This window comes from Acomys russatus, unplaced genomic scaffold (genome assembly GCF_903995435.1).
Source record: "Acomys russatus unplaced genomic scaffold, mAcoRus1.1, whole genome shotgun sequence".
Taxonomy (NCBI): domain Eukaryota; kingdom Metazoa; phylum Chordata; class Mammalia; order Rodentia; family Muridae; genus Acomys; species Acomys russatus.
The window spans coordinates 1-24,074 of record NW_026131443.1 but is presented as its reverse complement, the minus strand read 5'-3'; the positions used below and the strand labels follow the sequence as shown (position 1 = coordinate 24,074).

Genomic DNA, 24,074 nt, shown 5'->3' with positions numbered 1-24,074 from the left:
AAGAGGTGCCTTGCCTCTTAAACAGAGGGAAAGGCGAACTCACAGCTCTGAGGGTGGTCTGTATGGACTCAGAAAGCCACTGGCCCGGGTAACAGAGCTACACCTCTCTCCCTGCTGCCCTCCAGGATTCCTTGGGTCTCTGTGCACTGCCCTGTTTGCCTCTTATGCAATCCAGGGAAAGCCACTTGTACAGTGGGGAAGAGAGATGCTGAAGGTGGTCCCACTGGCTGAGGAGTACTGCAGGAAGACCATCCGGCACATGGCAGGTGAGCCTGACATCTTCCTGCCCCAGTGCTTTCTGCTCCCCAAAGCACGTGTGCTGCCATTCCCACTCAAGTCCCGCACCTGCCGCCCAGCGGCTACAGGTGCGTTCATCCAAAGTCAGTGCCTAGAGAAGCCTTGACCCAGTGTGGGAAGAGCTGATGTCACAATGGTCCTCACCTGGCAGAGGGCAGGCACCTGCTTCTGGTGTCAAGAAGACCCTTTCCCCGGTATGCTGATGTCTTGGGATGCCCATACCCTCTGCATCTTCAAGCTGGCACCAAGTGTCTAGGGCAAATGAGAAGTGTATCTGCAGAGGAGTAGATCGCACCTACATTTCCCACGGCCCCACCCTAACCCATACTTGACCAAAGAGATGTAGCCTTTGCCGTGGCACACACTTCCATTTGTACCAAGATGGATGTCCCCATGCCGTATGTCCCCAGAGAACACTAAAGGCTTGTGCTCCCAACATTTTCATCTGACCTCATTAACCCTGAGCCTGCCAACCTTTTGGACATGGTCAGCCTGTTAATCAAACCTCCTGGGAGCGCCATGTCTTTAGGGTTCGGAACACAAGCAGCAAAGTATATCCTCCCCTCTCCCATTTGGCTCAAGTGTACTGTACAGTAGACATAGATACAGGAGCCCAAAGGCTGGACCAGAAAATTCAGGGCTCACTCCCCATGGAGTATAAGGAAGACGCTCCTACCCCACAGTCGTTCTCCACTCTAGGAGGGTGTGTGGATGGGGTGCAGGTGGATCCACCTGTTGTGCTGTGCACCTAAGGAGGACCTACACTCTAAAGGAGGCCACCCAGGGTGTCCTGAAAGAAAGGAGGTTGTGAGCACGGGGTCAGGGTTATGCCTTCCCCCAAGACAGCATGAAGCTGAGTGATTCCTGAGCAGTCCCAAGAGTCACATCAAGGTCACCACAGGATGTGGATGGGGAGTCATGTTCTAAAGGGTTCCAGAACATCTTTACCAGGACAAATAACACATAGGAGACCACCCACTTGGCCTCAGCACTAGAGGAAACTGGGCCTAAAGGATGGTGCCGGGCACTCTAGTTAGCGCATCTCTGAACTGTCCATCCTCCACCAACTTGACCTCCAGAGAATATTGATTTCATTTGCTTTTGCTTAGCTTAACCCATCGTCCTCTGGTTCCTCTGTCTCAAGTGGGCTAGATTAAGCCATCTTCCCCTAGTTCCTCTGTCTCACAGGGACTCAGATACCCCTGAAGGTCCCTCAATGCTACCCACGGTCAGTGGGCTGTTTCTCTCACCCAAGTAAGATCACTAGCTGCCCCCAGACTGGAAGACAGTTGCTATATAGAACTCACAGCACAACAGTCACATTGCTAAGGGACACCCAGGACTCCAGAGCCCACGAGGCTATTTTAAAAGGGTGCCATCCATGAGGGAACAGGGTTCACTGACAGACCATTTTGGAGGCTTTTCTGGGAGGTGACCCCTGAGGAACATTTCTTTATATCAGATTGATTTTAAGTTTGCTTAACCCAGACTTTAGGAGCTCCGTAGACACAGCACTTTGAATAGACCCTGAGCTCACCCAGCAAGAGCTATTTTGTAAACATCCCTGGACAGTGTCCCCTGGGGCCTCCCCAGGTTTGAGGGGCAGCTGAAAGAATCAGACATGCCTTGCAGGTCCTGGGCTCTGAGTGTGGAAATCTCCCTCCTGAGCTGCTGGCTACCCCACACAAGCCTTTGACCTTTACTGGTACTCAAGTGGGCAGTGTTTCAGCTTTGTGAAGCCTGGCATGTCCAGAAGCCGAATGTGCTAGTCCAAGAAGCTGTCCAGCACCTCCTGCTTCTCCTCTGCAGCCTCTTCCTGCCATCCTGTAGCCCTTTACCCTTCCTGCTCTGTTCTCTGCCCTCAGCTGTCCAGCCATAGGCAGAAGGCAGGTTCTAAATCTTTATCCTCCGCTATGTCCCCCGAAGCCTTACCAGCCCCTAAAGGCCAAGGCATTCCCCACCCTCTGTTGCCTCCAGGAGAGGACAGGCTGTGAGCCTCCTAGAGCAAGTGCCTCCCTTTCCTGCTGCTGACTGAACTCTCTAGACGGCTCGATCCCCTGTAAGATGAGTGGCTGCTGGCCACTGCCCAGTCGGTACCCTCCTCATCAGATGTACCAAGCGGGGATAGTTCAGCCCGCTAGGGGCTTGGGTTTCAACTTATCTGTAATAATAAAACATCTCCCCTTACTGTGCAGGTCCACATTTAAGTTAATCAGAATACAGAACTCCATTTTGGTTTGTTTTGGATTTCTGGGTTTCTTTGGTTTAGGTTTTTTTTTTTTTTTTTTTTTTTTTTTTCAGTATCTTATGCGTGCCAGGCAAGCACTCTTAACCTTTAGCTGCATTTTTTCATTAATTAACATTCTAGGCTCCTAACCACCCTGTAACCACGGTCTGCTTTAAAGGACAGTTAAATAACTCTGGTTCTGTGTTGCTTCCTCCCCATATTCCGTGCCACTGCTGGAGGCAGCCGTGCTGTCAGGGCTGCTCATTTTTGGCACAGATGATACTCCACCCCGACACCTGCAGCGGGGGAGGGCACTGTCCAAATCCCTCATCCCCATGGCCACCGTCACCAGCCACCAGCAGCCCACCTGCCCTCTGCTTGCCTCTAGAGTACCAGGAACACTGGTTTTACTTCGAAGCAAAGTGGCAGTTTTACCTGGAGGAAAGAAAAATCAGTGAAGACAGAGAGGACAAAGCCACCTTCCCTGACAACTACGATGCAGAGGAGAGAGACAAGGTGAGTCTAGCCCCAGCCCTGGGGGCGTGCCGGTACTCTGTGAAGGAACTTGGCTGGGACACAGTGAGTGAGTGAACAATACTGGCGGGGGTGGCCAGCAGCCACAGGGACAGACTTGGATCTTCTGCCACGCACACACTGACCCACACTTCTCTTCAGACCTACAAGAAGTGGAGCTCGGAAGGCCGAGGGGGACGGCGCGGCCATGATGCCCCCATGATAGCCTACGATGCTCTCCTTGCTGCAGGGAGCAACTGGACGGAGCTGTGCCAGCGGGCCATGTTCATGGAGGTAAGATGTCCTCCTCTGGGGTGGATACTTCCAGAAGGTACTAACCTGTGCCCTGAAGCACTTCTAGGTATTTAGGGTCCACTGATAGGGGTTTAGCCACAGAGCCAGAACACACACTCTGGGCACACTCTGCAGTCTCTGATTGCAGTACATATACTGGTCCCCTAGGCAACAGATACAGTTGCAGTAACCTACTTTGATGTGGCTCACAAGCCTGCCGACCTCACATGTGACCACTGTCAGGACAGTGGCCGAGTGTAGGGATGCTTCTCTTTCCATCTGCTCACTCCCAGCTGGCAGGTCTCCCTCAACCCGACTACCCAGGTGTACCCATCCTGCGGTTCTGTAGCCTGTACAAAGCCATGTTCCTGGGTCTGGGTGAAGTGCTTCTCCTCCTGAGGCTATTGTGCCTCAGTGGCCCCCACACATTGGGCTTACTAAATGTGAGACAAGTGGTGAGAATAGCTGCCTACCTTCCAGCCTGTGCAGAACTCCACAAAGACAGGTGTGTGGGGGATGGGTGACAGAGCATGGCTCAGCAGGTAAAAACAATGTAACCAAGCCTGATTTATTATGCAGAGTGCTCTGCCTGCATGTACACCTGCAGCCCAGAAAAAGGGCATCAGATCACATTACAGATGGTTGTGAGCCCACCATGTGTTTGCTGAGAATTGAACTCAGGACCTCTGGAAGAGCAGTCGGTGCCCTAACCTCTGAGCCATCTCCGCCTGTAAACCAAGCCTGATACCTGAGTTTATTCCGGGACGTGGTAGAAGGAAAGAACAACTTCACACAGGCACTATGGCACATGTGCACACTCGAGTACACACAATAAGTAAATGTACTAGAACCTTGTAGGCTGGGGGTCTGGTGAAGCTCAGTTGGAGTATTTGCCTAACATGCACTAAGAACCTCATAAACTGCCTGTGAGGAGGCTCATGCCCATATTCCCAGCACTAGGGGGGTAGAGTTCAAGAACCACCCTGGGCTGCAAAAGACCCTGACTCAAAAAACAAACTGCGGTGGAGAGAGAGGCCATCGGTTAAGTGTACTTGCTGCTCCTGGAGCCGACTTGAGTTCAGTTTCCAGCGTCATATAGTAACTCACAACCATCACTAATCCTAATTCCAGGGGCTTTTTTTTTTTAACCTCTTCTGGTCTCCATCTGCAACACACACACACACACACAAACACACACACACACACACACACACACACACACACACACACACACGGTGCCCATACATCATGCAGCCAAAGCACTCAAACATAAAATAAAAAATAAGTTTTAAAAGAAGAGCAACCAAACAAAGGTAGGCTGTGGTTGGCTTTAGTGCGAACCAGAGATGGAAAGGTAGTGAGTGCAGGACCGTCAGAAATGGAGAGCAGCCAGAGCCGGGTGCAGTGGCGCATGCCCGTAAATGCAGCACTCAGGGAGGCAGAAGTGGGCAGGTCACTGTGAGTTTGAGGCCAGCCCGACTACAAAGTGAGTCCAAGGACAGCCAAGACTACACAGAGAAACCCTGTCTCAAAAAACCAAAAAAGAAAAAAGAAAAGAAAGAAATAGAGAGCATCCCAATCGGTCTGCATATTCAATTATGGACAATTTTATGAGTTTTATGGGTAAGTAGCATATTTATGGAGGAAGGTAACTTTTCTCCTCCCAGCCATGATGGGCCAGATTCCCATAATCCACTAGAAAAGTCCAAAAAGGATGGATGAAAATCACGGTGTAATGAAGCCAATCGCACATGTGTGACAACTGGGCATGTGCGCTGGCACCCAAGTCTCTGGTAGAGGAACAACTTAAGGCAGCGTCAAGCACGCCTGACCATAAAGGGGTTCTGACCGTCAGGAGACACAGCTGCCCCATGCTGATGCACTTCCTTGATCACCTCACACATACCTCCTTTATGAGAGCGCTCGAAGTCCAAAGATGGATCCCATGGCCGTCTGTCAGTTGACAAACCTGAGGCTCTGTTATAAAAGCTGAAGCCAGGCTTTTTCAGGTGTTCAGGCTGTACCAACAGGACCAGGGCTCCGACTGTCTTTAGGACTCCATCTTTCACCCCTGCCCACCACTCACGTCTACCTCTACCTGCTACCTAACGCCCAGGTGTCACCTTAAATAGGGGAATAGAGAGAAAAACACCTGTACAGCAGGCACGGGTCTTGTGCTTAGAACTGTGACTGCCCTGGTAGCTGGCAGCCCAGAGGCGGCTCTGTTTGTTTTGAGACAGGGTACAGTGGTGTAACCCTGGTTGGCCTGGTGTTCACTTTCTAGCCAGGCAGAACTCGGTGTCATGTCAGTAACCCCACCTCAACATCCTGGTTGCTAGGATCACAGCTTGTCTGTCACTGTGCCTGTCTCCTCCAGGGTCATCTCAGAGGTATGGAGGACACAGGCTTAGTCAGTGGGGAGCCCCCCACCCAGGACACATTCATGTTTGCTGTTTCAGGTGAGAGCGGGGCCACCGGGACCATCGCGGGCTCCCTATTCGGGTTGCTGCACGGCCTGGACACTGTTCCACGGGGCTTGTACCAGGAACTGGAGCACAAAGGAAGACTAGAGGATCTGGGCACAGCCCTGCACCGCCTGTCCACAGAAGAAAAGTAAAGTGTTTCCGCCATTTTTCCCTCCCAGAGGGCACCCCGTAACGTCCACACTCAGGCATTAGTGCCTCCCCTAGGAGAGGGTACAGGGGTGCAGTTTCCACATAAGGAACACCCTCCTCGTGAGCTGTGATTCAGTTGTGACTTTCCCCTCCAATACCAAACCTGTTGCTATATAAAACACATTGTCCTAGAAAATCTTTTTCCTCACCCTCACTGAGGCCTTGTGCTTGCCGCACCCGAACTCCAGCTGCTGCTTGTTTACTTGCTCAAACAAACACTAACAGCTGTGGCTCTCCATTTGCGAGCCTTCCTCAGTCTTTCTGCCTCCTAGCTGTATATTTCTTACCGGCTACCCTGCTGGCACACTGTGGGGCGGGGCATCTCTCTCTCTCTCTCTCTCTCTCTCTCTCTCTCTCTCTCTCTCTCTCTCTCTCTCTCTCTCTCTCTCTGCAGTCAGATGTGTTCATGCCTCATAGTAGAGATGGTTGGTGGCTTCAAGAGGAACCCAAAGCAGTCATTTAACCTCCTCACCATGTTTTGGTCACTAAGCCTTTACTGGGATCTTTCTGAGCATCGAGAAGCCAGGCAGCAGATGATTTTCTGTGTCACACGCTGTGCTTTCCTTTTGGTAGTTAGATGGACCCGGTTATGAGGAAGCCGTTAGCCATGGTGTCCTATTCTGTGGGATTTCCCAAGTAGGGGTTAGCTGGGAGTATGGGAAGGCAGATACATGCTCCTGCTTCAACTATGGCTTTTTGACACAGGTTTTCTTCAGTTGGTAACAAGCATGAACTCAGCCACCATTGGCAACAGATGGCTGGCGTTGTGCCCAGGCAGCACAGCTGGGCCTGTCATGTTGGTGCTGTGTTCTTTGCTGAGAGGAGCCAACACTGTCTGCAGCAGGAAGCTGGTGGGGGTCCCTTGAAGCTCTGATACAGTGGGGACTAGGGCAGGAAGCTCCACTTGTGGGAACCTGCACAGCCTGTGGGATGTAAACTCTCCCAGGGCCTCCCCTGCTTCTGAGGGATGGTCAAATGGGAGAAGGGGATGCCTCTTCTCCCTTGGGATAGATGTCTAAATAGATGGCCGGGCAAATGGCTGCAGACTTTATAAGCAAGGGTCACCAACACCGGCTTGGGGATGTGTCGGGACGTCCTGAAGCTGCCTTGTCCCAGGTCCCGCTCTTATCCTTGGTCTAGGGAACGATCCTGTGTTTACAGGGATGCAGGCCAGGCCTGTCTTGGGGCAGAGTTGTTGGTTTTGAGAATACCTGGCTTCCATTTGTAGAGGAGTGTAGTCACATTGTGGAGGGGTCTGTGACACTCAACACTGAGCAGGGGCGAGCACGTGTGTGCATGCGTGTGCGTGAGATGGATACAAGGAAAGTCTCCCATCATTGTACATTTCTATCTGCTACACAAGGAGCCCAGAGGAATGGATGTGACGTAATGGAGAATTCTCTCAGGAAAATGAAACTAGCCGGAAGTAGACATGTTTGAAGTTCCCTAGGACAAATACAATGCTTAGCGTTTTGAAGAGTGTCCTCCTATGTCACTGGTGGCCTTGCCCAAGAGTGGCCTTTCCTGTCTCTGTCCTTGATGCACAAGCAGAGATGCCCCCATAAGCAGCATGGTATGGTAGGGCTAGGACAGAAGCCGGCACGGGTTCCATTGTACTCTGCTAGTGGTTTTGGGAGATTAAACTCCTCTCATGTAAGAATCAGTAATGTACAAAGTAATTATGAAATTAGCAAGCATAAGATAAGGTGCAATTCACCAATGTTATACAAGTTCCCCCCCCCCACCCCCATTTCATTTTCCTATGACAGAGAAGTGCAACACTGAAAGGAAAAGGGAGGCCCTGGGTAACGAGAGGGGCCCAGGATCTTCCGCGTTAGACGTGTAGTGCTCACTGGCTCTGTGGGGATTACAGCCGTAATGTGCACACACGGCTTCAGGATTCAGGTGCTGCTGGGTACAGGCATATAGGAAACCCGATCTCCCCAAATTCACCTGCGCTCACACACTGGGCCCAACACACAGGACACAGTCCACTTCTTATGCATCCTGCCAGAATTATTTTCAATATCAACTGTCAGTGTTGCCCGTAGGCACGACGTGCTTGCACATGTGTGCTGTGTACACATGGTTTCTTTCATACATAAGATCATAGTTGCTGTACATGTATATGTTGTCTTTTGTTTTTTTCCACTAACACGGCTTACCAATCCATCATCCTGCATTAGTCTGCATGTGTGTGTAAGAGTGTACATATACACACACTAACTAGTAGTCCATGGTACGTGTGTGTGTGTAGTTCATATACCCAGACCCTTAACCGAATTTTAGATAAATGTGGGGGGTTTGTTGTTGTTGTTATGAATTTGATTTTTTATTTGTTTTTGTAGGGTTTTTTGTTTTGTTTTTGATAAGAAAGGGTCTCTAGCCTGGCATGGTCACTTTGTAGACCAGGCTGGTCTCAAACTCAGAGATCTGTCTGCTTCTGCCTCCCTGAGTGCTGGGATTGCAGGTGTGCCCCATCACACATGGTTGTATAACAAAGCGAGTCCAGGGCAGCCAAGGCTGTTACACAGAGAAACCCTGTCTCAAAAAACCAAAATAAAAGAAGGGAGAGGGGAGAGTCTCCATATAGCCCTAGCCAAGAACTCATTATGTAGACCAGGCTGGCCTCATACTCACAGAGTCTGCCTGCTGCTGCCTCCTAGGTCCTGGGACTAAAGGTATATATCACCAGGCTTAGTTAAATTGCTCGTTTTCTTATTTTGTTCTGTGGGGATAGGATGTCACTGTGTAGCCTGGGGTGGCCTCAGACTCATGATCCTTCACACGCACTCAGCCTTCCCGGTGCTGGCGCTACAGGCTTGCTCTACCACACCAAGCTGACTTCCACATCTCCTGTGCAAACAAATCAGTCTCTACCAATAGCACAGCAAAGCTGTGTTTCATCGGAGGACATTTATTTTGCTTTCCTAGTTTTGAAGTTGTGGTGCAGGCAATATTCTATTGCCCCCTATTTTAATTGGTGGAACGAGGGGCAAGCTACAGTGTATAAACATTATACCTGGGACTAAGGGAAGGTCGTATGTCCTGCCTCAACACAAGGACACTACATCTGTTCATTCGATTTTGGAGGGAGCCAGTGCTTCTTATTCCTAGGTGACAAACTGGGGTGACTTACAGGAAAGTGTGGGTCATTGGTGCAACCTTCTGCACCCATTTTCTTTCCAAATCAACTGGTAGGCATCCTCTGTGGGTCTAGAGGCACAGACATGTAAGCGGAATCTGGGGTGCAGACTGAGAAGCTGATAGCTTCTGGAGAAAGCGATCTCAGGAAAGATCTGGACTCCAGTGTGTTCTCAAGAATGTGTGTGAGCTAGTGTCATGGTCCCCTGCAAGGAGCCATGTTCCCAGAAGAGGAGTATGTATTATGTGGACAAGGCTGGCCAGGAGACACAGGGTTTTGGGATTCAGGCTAGTTTAGATGAATTAACCTAAATGAGAGACAGAGACAGAGAGGCAGAGAGCAGAGACATAGAAAGAGAACACAGTAAAGATGGATCCCAAAGCCAAGGCCTTACATCTGCCAGACAAGTGTTCCATTAAGCCGAGGGTCTTTCATTTCTATTTTAAATTGTTTTTCCAAAGTGTTCACATCTGGAAGCCAGATAAGAGGTGGGTGTTATAGATGCCATCCCCTTCTGACAGTTGGAGGGAGTAAGTCGGCTAGACAAGAGAGACCCCTCAGAGAGGTCAACAGAATTAGGTTCCTAAGCTGGTTGCAGTGATACACACTTATAATGCCAGTACTGGGGAGGCAGAGGCAGGGGGATCACAAGTTTGAGGCCAGCCAGAGCTACATGCAAGACCCCACCTTGGAAGGAAAATAAAAATCACCACCAACAAACATTGTGAGCCAACTGGCAAAGCTTATTATAACACCAGGTACAAATGCTTCTGTGCTGCTTGCAGCCGGAGCTCAGCCAAACGCCGGTGAAGTTGCAAGGCTGTTTTGGCACCTGGCTTCCCCACCTCCTGCAGGCTGCAAGCATAGTACTACCAGCCTGTCCCATTGAGTGTGTCTTTCTATTAATGTAGGTTTTCTGTGAGGTGGCTAGTATTGAAGAGCCTGTGTTGTGGGTGGGAAAGCAGGCATCTGGAGGCTAGGGTATCTCACTTGGGATGGAGTAGTCAGAGGAGTTTAAGTCCAGTGTCTGACAACAGACATCTTTTACTCTGCTCCCTGGTGCAGGCGGCCTCTGTGCCCTTCACAGCCCAGCCCACCTCGCCTCCCCCTTTCTGAAGTGTATGCCAAAAGCACGGGCCCGTGGGTCCGTGCATCTGTCTTGAATATGGATAGAAAACCAGCTCAAGGGCATGGGACAATACTGAAAATGTCCCAACTGATGTTCAGCTCAATTGTCTGATTACAATCTCTAGCAATTAAAATCCATCCCAAAGGTTCTGTTGAGTTGGAAATGTCTTTTAGGACACTGAGACTAGCATGGCCTCTCTATGTTAAAACTTCTGCTGAATAGATTTACTTTTCACTGTTAAGTAGAGATAAGTTGAGAGCATGCTCAGGGGATTGTGGTAAAGAATCTACACGGTACATGGTAAATAAGAGGCCAATGCTGTAGAAGGCACAGCCACCAGTGCCCTGACACTGGAACACTGGCTTTGTCCTGGGTTCTGTGCTAAGCTCACCGCAGACAGGTGGCCCCAAGACCACAACCCCTCGCGTGGCCCTTTGAACACCATCTTTGTGACCTTCTTGTCCTTCCATGACTCCCATGGAGGTGTCACTCAGGGTCACTACGCCCTCCCTTGGGCTTATGACTAGTAACCCTGGTGATGCCAACTTGGAGGGCATCCATCTCCACAAACCACCCCCAGTGCTCACCCCCAAACCCCAGGGAAGCTCTGAAGCCACCTCTGTGGACCCATCTGTGACGTCAGCATCCCTGAATGCCACTTGTCACACCATGACTTATGTTCTTCCTTTCCTAGTTTGATTGTTTTCAAGTCCCTTCCTGCTCCATCTAGCCTTTCTTTCCTTCCTTTCTTCTTTTTGAGATAAGTTCTCAAACCCCAAACTGTCCTCAAAACTTCCAATCTTCCTACCCCCACCTCCCGAGCATGAGTGTCGCAGATGTGCACTGTCACAGCTGGCCTCAGGTAATTTCTAATGTGTTTTTAAAAGCCAAGTGTGGTTGGGCAGTGATACCACACCTTTAATCCCAGCACTTGGGAGACAGAGGCAGGACGATCTCCGTGAGTGTTGAGTTTGAGGCCAGCCTGCTTTACAGAGTGAGTTGCAGGACAGCCAGGGCTGTTGTGCATGCGTGTGAGTGCGCATGCACACAGACACACACACACCTGCCTTGAAAAAACTTTTTAAAAAGCCAAGCGTGGTGGATCGCACCTATGATTTCAGTTCTCGGGAGGTGAAGCCAGGAGGGTCACCACAAATGTGCAGCATAGTGAGTTTCCAGTCTAGCCTTGGCTACAAAGTCTGTCTCAAAAAAGAAAAAACTGCTCACACCTCCCGTATTCTTTCCAGCCAGTTTTACAGCTGCTGCTGCTGCTGCTGGGCCACAGTTGGCATGTTATTTTATCTCTCTCTTACTATATGCATTTGCATGCACCATAGACACAGAGACACAGTTGCAAAAACACACAGATACATAGAAACACAAAGATAGAGACACACACTTTTTTTTTCTGAATCAGTAAACAACAAACCACAAAACTTGTGTCCTCAGGGTTTTTGTCATTAATGTTTCTAGGTGATTTATTTGTGATAGGCGTTTCCATGAATTCTTTGATGAACGTGCCCTTTTCTCACCACTGTAAACCAGAAGGGTTGGCCTGGCTAGAATCCTATAGTCCTGTGTACTCGCACCCTCTGTGAAACACTGTTATTTTATGTTAGGCAACTTGCCAACTGCCTCACCATTATGCCACATCATCACACAGAGGTTGGAAACCTGCTCCTCCATGTCCACCTGCTCCTCCATGTCCACCTGCTCCTCCATGTCCACCTGCTCCTCCATGTCCACCTGCTCCTCCATGTCCACCTGCTCCTCCATGTCCACCTATGCCCTCCACTTGCTACAGGTACTGAAGAACAGCACGAGGGAGGAGCTGTCACCAGAGTAATAGTCCAAGAACCCTTTAGTCTTTCTCATATTTTAAGACACTGAAAAGTGCCCAACTCTTAGGCCGGGGTCAGCCCAGGCGATGGCTGTTGTCTGTCACTCACTGCCCAGATGACCAAATACTTCTCAGTCGTACCTATAGCCACACATGTTGAAACCAGGTGCCGTCAGGGACATCGGCCAAGGCAAGCAGCCATCACTCTTGAGACAGACACCCTCACTGTATCTGTAGCTGGGTCTTCTGGACCATTTGGAAAATACTTTTTCTCCTAGAAACATATTTTTCACCAGTCATCAGCCTAACATTGGATCTTGTGGTAACGTACTCAGAACCTCAACTTAAAAGACCCCATTATTTAAACCCAGTCTCCGTGGGCTGAGTGAAGCTCAGTAGTGGGGTACACACCTAGTATATATGAGGACCTGGCTAGGTTCCATCCCAAGAAAGGCCAGAAAGCAAAGGGCAATGTTACTTGTGAAAGTAAAAATGAACCTAGATTGTGTCTCTCCCTGTAACACTGACTTGGCAAGTGCATGCATGGAACCTCTGGGCAGGTTGCTGGCTGGGAAACCAGGCCCTTGAGACAGATGATTCCTGTTCTGCGGATGTCGGTCAGGCTGTGCACGTTGCCACAAGTCCCTATATCGGTGCCCCACTTGGACACTGAGCTGGCAATGCCACAAAGGGCTCCTGACCAATTGTGAGGATAGCCTGAGGGTCCCTGTCCTCAGGACCACCATGTCCTTGCAGGGTGGCAATGGGGACCTAGTGGAGGCCGATGAGGCAGCTGGGGTTTAGTCTGTGAGCTGAAGGAGGGGTTGAGGGATGGCAGGCAAAGGCCCCCTGAGCCAGGGAGGCCTGGTTCCCTGATAATCGTGGCTTTCGAGGAAAGGCTTCCAGAAAGAACAGCCATAAAAATAAAACATGGTGGTCAGTCAGCACATGTACTGATTACCCACCACGTGCTGAGCAGGGTGGGCAGGAAGACGCTGTGGCCCTTTGGCCTCAGTTTCAGGGTCAAGGATATGAGTTTTGGTTTGCTTTTCTGTTGCCGTCTTAAATACCATCACCAAAAATAGATTGAGGAGAAAAGGGTTAATTCCAGCTTACATTTTTGGGTCAGGAAGAACTCAAGGCAGGAGCCATGGAGGAAGCTGTTAACTGATGTGCCCACCAGGTAGTGCTCAGCTAGCTTCCTACATTACCCAAGACCACCTGCCCGAGGGTTGCACCTCCTACCATGGGCTGGACCCTCCTACATCAAGTATTAGTCAATAAAATACCCCACAATCATGCCCACAATCCGGTCTGACTGAAGCAGTCCCCCAGTGGAGACTTCCTCAGATAACTCTGGGCTACATCAACCTGATAGCTGAAGCTAACCAGGAGACAGATAAAACAAACCCATAGAAGTTCTAGCCTGATGGAGACATGTCCTCTTGTTGGGCACACAGCTTCCTGGTATGGATGGTTCATACTGAGGTACAAGAGGAGGCAAGGGGTAGGCAACTAGGTTGGTACAATGACGACAGGGCAGCTTCTGTCACTATAAAGGAAGTGAGTGCAAAGCCACCTGTAGGCAGGTGGAGAGAGTGGTCCCTCAGCTTGTTCTGTGGATTTGTACAAAATGGTAGCATCAGCCAGGTGATGGTGGTGCTTGCTTTTAATCCCAGCACTCAGAGAGGCAGAGGCAGGCAGATCTCTGTGAGTTCAAGGCCAGCTTGGTCTACAAAGTGAGTCCAGGACAGGCAAGGCTGCACAGAGAAACCCAGTCTTGAAAAACCAAAAAGGAAAAAAGAAGGAAGGAAGGAAGGAAGAAGGAAAGAAAGAGATGGTAGCATCATGGCTGCCAATTGATAGGGACCAGGACATGTTTTATAAATAACAATTTGCCATGGCCCCTGTGTGCCTGTAGTAGCAAGTAGCAGTGTGCTTCAGGGTGTGGCATGCTAACAGGCTAAGAGACGGGTCTGTCTGGCAGATCTTTGCAGCCAAGTTGAGCCCTGTTTGCTTGAGACCCCACTTCTCCTCCTACAAGAAAACTGAGGCAGAGGATGTTCAGAGCAGGGGCCCAGCAACCCTGGTATAGCCCCTGACTGTGGGACAGTCAAGCAAGGCCCTGCTGACTGACCGGAGCTGATGAGGAGCTGGACTAAGCCGAGGCTGCATGTGTTCAAGTGGGAGTAGGCAGGCCTCGAGACTAGCTGTCTTCTTCCCTCTGCAGAAGTCACAGTGGTGACATTCCTTAGTGCTGAGCAGCTTGGGTGTGTCCTGAAATGATTGTCCTGTCTCCTGTCCTAAATGACCTTGTCTGCCTGCCACTGGTGCCTAAATTAGGAAGGTTTATGGGCCCCCTGTTTGTGTTGGCCATGGCGGGGAAGATTCTGTTCCATCCCAGGCCAGGCTCTATAGTTCACCCAAATGCCTGAGGGACATTGAATACAGCCTTATTCGTGTCTACACACTGCTGCTAGACTAAGTGTCCCATGCGGGCAGCATAAGGCTGCCCTCCCCCTCCAAGCCATCCTGGTGTGTTTGCACAGCAAGGACTCTGGAGAGTTCTGGCATAGATTAGGCAAGAGGTGCCAGCAACTTGGAAGAACTGACGTAGGTGGGAGGAGATGGCTTGGACCTCAGGAAACACTCAGAGAACAGAGAGGTTTCTGTAGGGTTGTAATGCAGGGCTCACAGCTAGAAAAGGCACCTTAGAAGGCGCCCTGAAGTGGACCCTGGAGGGTGAGACACGACATGCCAGTGAACAGAGTGGCTGCCCTGCCCAGGAGGAAGCAGATTTGTAAGGCTGGGGCCGGAGCAAGGAGAGCAGAGGGGTGGGAGGGGTGGGTCTGCATGCTGCTTGCAGTTGCCCAACAGAGACAAGTGAGCCAGGTGTCCACAGGGGCCTTACTACTTCATCCACAGGCATCTGCGGAGGCCTGGTCTTCATGCTGGGAACTCTGTGGGCACTGGAGTGAAGTGGGAAAGAAAACAGACAAACTTTCTACTCAAGGGAAGCCTCTGTTGTGTAGTAGGGGGCGTTGTGGGCAGAAGTAGAATGCAGAATGCCTCTTGAAATTTCAGGAGGAACTCAAAGTGGTCACCTGACAACTGGCTACCCCTCATGATGTGCTGGGGGGCTGCCGTGAGCTATGAGCTACCCCTCATGATGTGCTGGGGGGCTGCGGTGAGCTATGAGCTACCCCTCATGATGTGCTGGGGGGCTGCCGTGGACTATGAGCTACCCCTCATGATGTGCTGTGGGGGTGCCGTGAGCTATGAGCTACCCCTCGTGTGCTGGGGAGTGGCTGAGGGCTGTGAGCCTGAGATTGCCCGGAAGCAGGAACAATGAAGCTGTGTCCCAAGGGGCTGGCAGTTGCTGTTCTGAGGACCAAGTATCTCAGGCAGATGAGCTAAAGCAAAGATCTCAAAGTGAGAGGAGGCCAGAATTCCATTTCCTGGGCTTTACTCCTTCATCTTGAAGTTTACCAGGAGTTGGAAGAGCATGAATGCCGGGGCCTGGAGATCAGAGGCAGCATTCTACAAGAGGATGGATGCTCACTTGGAGCCACAGTGGATGCTCTGGCGGATGATAAGCAGAGATCCACCTGAAGGAAGACTAACTTTTGCTTAATAGCGATTGTTAAACACAACTGTGACTCATCGGAGTGGGCTGGGAAATACCTGTTTACTCATCAGTTACAGGGCCAATGCCCCTCCTATGGGCCATGACGTGACAGGGCCAGCTGTGGCTCACCAGAAAAGACCTTAAGTCCCCGCTCTAATCTGCTAATGCTAGCCCATAAATCTTAGGAATCTGCCCTGCCCGGATTGAAAGCATCTGAAGTGATCGTGGGGGCTTTGGAGAACTTTCTGAAACTCCATCTGGGCAGTTAGATAAATCCCCCTTTCATGCATGCCGAAGAGGTTAGAGTGAAGGCTCCAAGTGGCCTCAAGTGTTGGTCCCCAGTGATGGGCAGGTGGCAAGCTGCTGGACAACACCTTGGCAACATGCCAGCTTCTAACTGACTGTGATACCGTACGGCTTCAGCCCAAACAGCCAAGCTGCATTTACACACGCTAACACTCCTGGTCTAAGCACACTCGGCAAGTCTCCCAAAAAATGTCCTGTTTATACACCGGCACTGCGCAAAGCAGAAGGCAGCGTGAAGCCATGCCGAGGGGTATGAGGAGATGCTAGGCGGGCCCTTCTGTGGTGGGAGAAGCTGAACAGCTAATGCAGATGGGCTTCTTATTTCAAACCCCTTTGGACCATGGGCTCAGGAGCCCTCAGCGTCATTGGGAATGGCACTCAATGTTCTGTGTGGTTGGGTCTCGTGGCCTTTAGTCAGTCAGCCAGAATATCTTCGCTTCATGTCGTCAGTATAGTTATTTCAGTCATCCTAGTGACTCACCTGAAAAGTCACTAAGACCGTTGAAATAGCCTAACCGGCCTCACAAACTGTGTGACCACAAAGCTCCAAGACATACACAGGCTGTTTGAGCCTCCTCAGAGCACCTAAGCCAGGTAAGTCCCCAGGCCTGGGGAACAAGACCCGAAAGTTTCCATGGCTCTGTGCCTCCTGGGAACTCACACAGAGGGGCTCTTGTGGCCCAGCGTGGGTACCTAGTTGAGAGCTGGTAATGATTATTGTCCAATTCCTCCTCATGGCGACTGAAGAGTGATGGGTGCCCAGGCCAGTCCGGGCCCTGCTGCGGGGTACAGGCTTTGAAACTACAGATGTGTGAATTCAGCCCGAGTTGCCTTCCAGTGTGCTGATATTCTTGATGGAACGGTGGGCACATCCTGAAACCAGACCCACAGAAGATGGTGGCAGGAAGGACAGCATAGGAAGGGTGTGACTGTTCCCAACCTAGGATGGGTCAGAGATGGCGTTGTCCTCTGTGCAAAGAACAGCCAAGGAGAAAAGGCTGGATGTGGCTGGCAGAGGAGGAGCCTCGTCATGTGGTCTGTGGCCATCGAGAGCATGGACACTGTCCCTGTCAGGTTCAGTTGTGTGCATGTGGGGCAGGCAAGCTTGGAGGAGGGGCCAGTGACAGTCTGACACATCTTAAAGCTGTAGGGCCCTGTGTACACCCTGTAGGGGATGGAGGCCAGGGAAGCTCCTGTGTGCCCAAGGGGCACAGTTAGGAGGAGGAGGAATTTGGGGTGTAAGAACTTAGTTGCCTGGCATGTGAAACCTCAGATATCCAGGCAGAAGCTTGCTTCTAGGCAGCTGCCAGAGGTCAGCCCCAAGACGTAGAACTCAATGGCCACTGGTTACAAGATGCCCCGGGAGAGGGAAAAATGCCACCCACAGCCAAAGCCAACCCACTTCCAAGACAGAGTCATCTTACCTCAGAGGCAGGAAATCTGGGACCACTTAAATCCATCTGACTGTGCCCAGCCAGCCCCACCCCCACCCTGTGCTTTCTGCCAGCATAGCTGTTCAGGCATACACAAAACTCTCAGAATCCATTTGCTGATTCTTTGGGCGGAAGGAGGTCCCTCTCCACACAGGGCGGTTTCCACGGGTGACTGGCTCAGTCTGGAGAGATGTGTCCACAGGCCTTCCAGATGAGAGATGGGTCAAACAGCAAGACTGTGACAACCAGGTGGCACAGGGGCAAGCCTGAGCTCTGAGTCTGCTGGCTGCTCAACTGTGAAACAGACCAATAGTGTGGCTTTCCACTCTGGGCCCAGGGGAGTATTGGGGCTGCCCCAGCATTGGTTTACTCCTGCAAGGACACATAGCAGCCACTGGGGGACCGGCCTTCATGACCTGAGCACCCAGGACAATGGCGCTCTTGGTGGTGGACAGCACAGCTGCTGGTTCAGGTTGGCTATTCTTGTAGAGTGGTCATTGCAGTGCGCCATGCTTACTCACACCCTGCCAAGGCTGGGGGGGGGGGGGCGGGTGCTCATGATGTGGCTCTTGTTTAATATTCCTATTTATATGTCGGCTCTTTGAATGTCTCAAGCTCGGAGAGGCCCCTGTCCCTTGTAATGCTCAGGATCAGCACCAGCCTGAAGGTCAGAGGTGTCCAGACTCCCGAGAGAAGTTGCAGAAGTCCTCCAGGAGCTTTGATGCTGTCCTAGCCAGGGTTACTACTGCTGTGACAATACACCATGGCCAGGCTTCCACGTCCACATCACTATTCATCATCAAAGGAAGTCAGAGCAGGAACTCAAACAGGATAGGAACCTGGAGGCAGGAGCTGATGCAGAGGCCACAGAGGGGTGCTGCTTATAGGCTTGCTCCCCTGGCTTCCTCAGCCTGCTTTTTTTTTTTTTTAAATAGAACCCAGAACCACCATCCCAGGGATGGCACCACCCACAGTGGGCTGGGCCCTCCTCCATCAATTGCTAATTAAGAAGATGCCCTACAGGTTTGCCTGCCTGCAGCCCATCAACTGTGGCTCCCCCCTATCAGATGACTTTAGCTTGTGTCAAGTTGACATAAAACTAACCAGGATAAGAATAATCTTATGAAAATGACAATAAAGTGTGTGACCATTGTGGGTTTTGTTTTCCCACAGCTCCAAGAGCAGCAAGGTTTGCTGTGAGAAGATGGCCATCGACGCTCAGACGCTGAAGAAGAAGATCAGCAGGACGTGCGACGAGGCAGCTCGCACTCTCCTCAGCAGCCTCCTACTCTATGTCCTGGACCGTGCGGATGGACCCCAGAAGGCAGAAGACAGAGCACACAGGGCCACCCGCCTATCCCAACACCAGGAGGTGGGCCGGAGACCCACACGGTTCCAGCTTCTACAGGCTAAGTTCATGGGCACTGGCCGGGAGCCCCACCTCAAGAAGACCCGGGAGGTGGGGAGGCTGATCTCCAAAGACAAGCAAGGACCTGGTAGGAGTTTCGTCAATGCTACTATCAACAAGCTTCTGGAAAAGACCAAGGAAGGATCCAGCAGTAGTAGCCAGAGGATCCTAGCCAGTGAGAAGTCGCGGTGGATTCCCTCCAGTGGGAAGAACACTGTGAAAAACATTCTAAAGAAGTTCCTGGCTGCAGAAGAGAAGGAAGTTAAGGCAACACATGACAAAGCCCCTGCCCAGAGGCCTGGAGCTGCCAGGGGCCTCCTGCCAAGACTTGTGGGCCGGAGCTCCATCCTCTCCAAGCTGAGGGAAAGATTTGAACAGAGTAGCTGCCTGCACTCGGAGGCTGGTGTGCTGCCCCTGCACAGGGAAGGACGGAAGAGCAAGAGCCTACAGAAGAAGAAAGTGCACAGGCCACAAGTGCGGGTGCTCCACATGACCACCATGGCCACCAGCTGTACCAGAATCCCCCCCGCCCAGTTTCTGGCCTGCACAGCTGAGCCCCTGCCAGCCCTCAGTATTGCCACCATTGTCTGTGGCCCCCAGAGCTGGTTGTCCCACTGTGCAAAACTTAGTAACTTGGAGTCCAGACGCTGGCCCACTGGAGAAATGGTCACGTCCCCCAACACAGAAAACCTGGAACCTGGAGGAAACAACACGCAAGGACTCGGGAATGAAGCACAGGAGGAACGGCTGAAGTCCCCGATATCCCAGGAAGTGGCTCATGTGGCCAGTCACGTGGCTGTGAACATGGCTTTCTCTGGCATGTCTGCCAAAGGCCAAGCCCTACCTGGCCATGTACCAGTGTTGTCCCCACTTGGACTGGACAGCCCCAGAGGTACTTGGTCGGTTGGAAAGGACAGAACGGTGGAGCTCAATACACAAGAGGTGGCAGCCGACACCCAGGGAGTGAAGGATAATATAAAAGAAGCGCCTGAAATCATCATGGCTGTGTGCAGCTCAGAGGATGAAGCAGAAAGAACACCCTCAGGGTTAGAAAGAGAGCCCTTTTTTGCCATCCAGAGACACCTGCCAGAACAAGAGGCAGCGACACAGATCCCCCTCCTAGGCCCTTTAGCAGTGCAGGCTGAGCGGCGGGCACAACCCGCCATCAAGCCTCCGCGGATAACAGTGCAGCTTCCTGTGGTTCATGAAATGCCAGCCTCTCCTGGTCCTCCGCAGGGTGCAGCACGTCACGAGGACAGATGTTCTCAAGTTGTGAGACGAGAGGATGTGGACAAAAGTAAACGAGCAGCATGTCCCACTGTGAGTGAAGTCAGGAGGGGTCCCCAAGCTCCAACAGTACACAGTACACCCTGGGGAGTGCCAGTGAGTCTGCATCCTGCAGTGGAGTGTGGACCCCAGGAAGACCTAAGAGATGGTGCTGATGTCGATGGTGGTGCCTCACAGAGGTTCCTAATACCAGTTCCTTCTGGAACTGTTCCTCGTGGAACAGAGAGCAAACACGGCCCTGAGAACACGCATGATCCCAGGAGTTGCAGTGGCACCTCAGAACAGAGTGTCACTGACCCTGACTGGAAACGACATCTGTGTCCAGAGTCAAAGGAAGCACCTACAGCTAGCAATGGCATTGCTGGGAGAAGCTACGCAGGAGTGGGCACCTGCTCTGCCACTGACCTCCAGAAAGGGGTATCCACCACAGTGCTGGTGCCACCCCAGGACTGCAGAAGGCCTGACAGTTCCATAGCACCAGGCAAGGACATCAAGTTTGGACAGGAAGCGTGCCAAGGGCCCCTGAGCGAAGTCAGCTCTACCACCAAGCATCACTCAGGAAAACATCAGCCATGATTTGGGCAACAACAGCCAGTCCACATTAGATAAACAGCCTATGATAAATATCAAAGCCTCTGGGGAGGTGACACCTATAGGGAATGTTACTGGTCTCCCAATACCACAGCCAGATAGTACCCAAAACCCTGAATACAAGATAATAGCACGGGCAGCTGGTGCTCAGGACACTGAACTCCAGAGGATGCCACATACAGGTGATTCCAAGGATGCCGAATACAAGAAAACGCCACAGACAAGCGGTGCCCAACACGTTAGACACAAACAAATGTCATGGGCAAGTGGTACCCAGAACAGTGCAAACAAGATGACATCACAGCCACGTGTTTCTCAGGGTGTTGAGGCCAGCATCCCACCACATCTAGGTAGTTCCCAGGAGCCTAAACACAAGGCACCACTATGTCCAAGTGGTACCCAGGATGTTGACCACAAGACAACACCAAAGCAAGATGCTACCCAAGACACTAAACAGATGGCACTATGGGCAGTTGGTGCCCAGGACCCTGAACACAAGATGGTATCACAGACAGGTGATACCCAAGATGCTGGACACAAAACAACTACATGGCCAGGTGGTACCCAAAACCCTAGACAGAAGGTGACATCATACCCAGGTGGTACCCAGGACACTAAGTACAAGACAATACCACACGCAGATGGTACCCAATACACTGAGCCCAAGATGACAGCACAGGCTGGTGATGTCCAGGATGGTGAAAACAATACAACATCATGGTCAGGTGGTGTCCGAGACTATAAAGACAAGATAACCCAGGAACCCAGCAGCCAGCCTTCTTCGGTATCAGGCAGGTCCTCAAAGCACAAGAGTAGAGCCGCTGAAGGAAGGATCTCAGAAGACATGGTGCAGAGCCATCCCCTACAGTCAGCAGCCCCAGCCATTCAGCCCGGGAAAACCGCAGATTCTTGCCTGGTGTCTACTAAGTTTCCACCATGCCTTTCAAGTGGGCCAGCAGTGAGGGAAATCAGCTCAGGTACAGGGAGCAAAACTACAGCTGTGGAAAGAGACCCTCTGGGCGAAAACATATCATCCCCAGGGTCACATGAGAACCCAGCAGAGCCTCTGGACCGGTCGCAGCTGCCCTCCGTGGGTCCACAGACACTGGGAGGAAAGTACCCTGAAAGAGAACAAGACCTTTCAGGAGCAGCACGCTCCTCCATGCATCCTCTAAGTCCAGCCGCAAAGGGAGAGGCCAGGCAGCTGGAGCTAGCCCATGGTCCAGAGCCCCCTGTCCCCACCCAGAAGGCAGACCATAGGTCTGTGCCCCAGGCAAAAAGTTTGAGGGGTGAAGCCAAAGAGAATCTATCAACACAGGTGGGCATGGGCAGGCCACAGAGCCACCTTGGATCAGAGGAAACTGGTACAGGGCATGTAAGGTTAAACCAGACTGGACAGTCAGGTGTTTCATGTGTGGCAGATCCTCAGAAACAGGCTTCTCAGGGCCTAGGAGCCAATGAAAAGATGCCAGTGGAGGAGAATCCCTCCCAGCACAAGCCCAAGGGTCAGGAGCATCCTCCAAGGCCACTGGGGAGGCAGGAAAGGAGCCCAACTCAAGGAGAGAGCCTTCGGGACAATGATACCCCACGGAACCCTAGTAAGCCTTGTGGCCTGGCTATGCAGAAACGAACCCACAGTCAGGGACAGGCCAGCCACCCAGTACCTCAGGTCCAGGGGCAACCTGACAACACAACCGAAGGAGTGTCCCCTGCTAGGACAAGTGGAGAACCTCCAAGATCGGGCCCTACATTAGGCAGTCAGCAAAGCCCAAGTGCCCAGCCCACTCCCCGAGAAAGCCAGCCCCTGGCTAGTAGCAGGACCACAGTCCGCTCCCTAGAGAACACAGACAACTCTCCCTGGCTCACATCTAATGCTGGAGGCCACTCCGTCTTCCAAGCCCCTGGCCAGGATGGGCCTCCAAGTGCCCCCAGGACAGAAAAGGACCAACCAGACCATAGGCATCGCAGGTCGGTGCGCTTCGCAAAGTATTATGCCCAAAGCTTCAGTGACCAGAAAGCCTTCGATCTGTCCTTCAGGCCCACAGTCCTCAGGGCCAGCGACACCTTTGAGCCCCCAAAGTGAGAGCTCTCTTTGAGCCAGCATGCCAGTCTCCAAGTGAACATAACTTTGAGCATCCCCTACAGAGGAAATGTAGCCCTTAGCATCCCTCATTTCCTCTCACTGTACATGAACTAACCCTGGGGATGCATTCAAGAGGTGCTTGTTCATGTTCCAGGCAGCTGTGAGACCGGAAGATGTTAGCTATCCAAGGCTGCTGGCTGTGACCCATGGCTTTCACACATCCTCTGACCAGCACTGTGACTTGGAGGACACAGAGCACTTGAAGAGAGATCAGTGTCATAGGCTAAGAGAAGTGTCCCCTAGCCCTCTGCTCCTCAGAGCTTCCCAACCATGTCCCTGTCTACTACCCAAAGTGGTGCCTGTGACCTGTGACCTATGACCTGTGACCTATGACCTGAACCTCTCATATATGGGAAGTGCAGTGTTTGCCTAAGCCATGTCTTACTCCTAAGCTGGTACCAGAGTCTTGCTGATCACAGGAGACAGAACCTTGGGGTCAGGGACTGGATTGTCTCCTCAGCAGACATCAGGAAAATACTGTAAGGAGCCTCAGGAGGCTTTCCCAGCACTCATCTGAGGCACACAATTCCAATCATGCTTTTGTTTAGAACTGGGTAGAGGTTAAAAACAAAAACAAAAAACCAACACTGCTACTGTGACTGCCTGCATCCTACTCTCCAGCACCCATAGTGGGATTCGTAAAACAGCTTTTCTATCCTGCTGTTGGCCAAGGTGCACAGGGTTTCCAGCTGCTGACTGCCCTTCTGCTTGGAGCATTTGCTCTTCTGAGGCATGTGAGGAAGGTGAGAGCCAGCCATTGCAATACTGCTCAGGACAGTTTTCATGAACAGCTTACAGTTTCCCGGCAGCCCCTTGGTGTGTCTGCTGTAACCTGGACCGCCCTGGACATGTTAGAGACTTGCTGTTTGGTTTTCTCACAACTGAGAAAGTCCTCCAAAGGCTCCCCCTGCTCTGGAGACGGCTCTCTATTCCCTGGGATTTCCTTTGTTTTCTAGCTCAAAGATCCTTAACAAGATTGTCCCATCCTATCCTTGAGGAGTCTGACTATGGGTGGCCCCCACCCCAGCTCAGGGAAGCCTGAGTGAACAAACAGGCCATTGCACAGGAACCCAAGCCCCTGATCAAGCAGGAGGCACGAGGCCTTTGTGTGTTGAGCTCAGCCAGAGTAAGCTCCACAACTCCCTGCAGTCACTATGT

General features: G+C 51.6%; 1 protein-coding gene across 1 annotated transcript in view; it reads left to right on the top strand.

Moving 5' to 3' along the window:
* Positions 1–24,068, top strand: part of LOC127186204 (uncharacterized) — a 32,084-nt gene extending 8,016 nt beyond the window's left edge. The window contains 7 exon segments of the mRNA XM_051142665.1: positions 126–266; positions 2,913–3,040; positions 3,200–3,331; position 3,407; positions 5,791–5,944; positions 18,661–20,713; positions 20,715–24,068. Of these exon segments, the coding sequence (XP_050998622.1) occupies positions 126–266; positions 2,913–3,040; positions 3,200–3,331; position 3,407; positions 5,791–5,944; positions 18,661–20,713; positions 20,715–22,856 (4,751 nt within the window). The 3' untranslated portion in view covers positions 22,857–24,068.
* Positions 24,069–24,074: the final 6 nt, after the last annotated feature.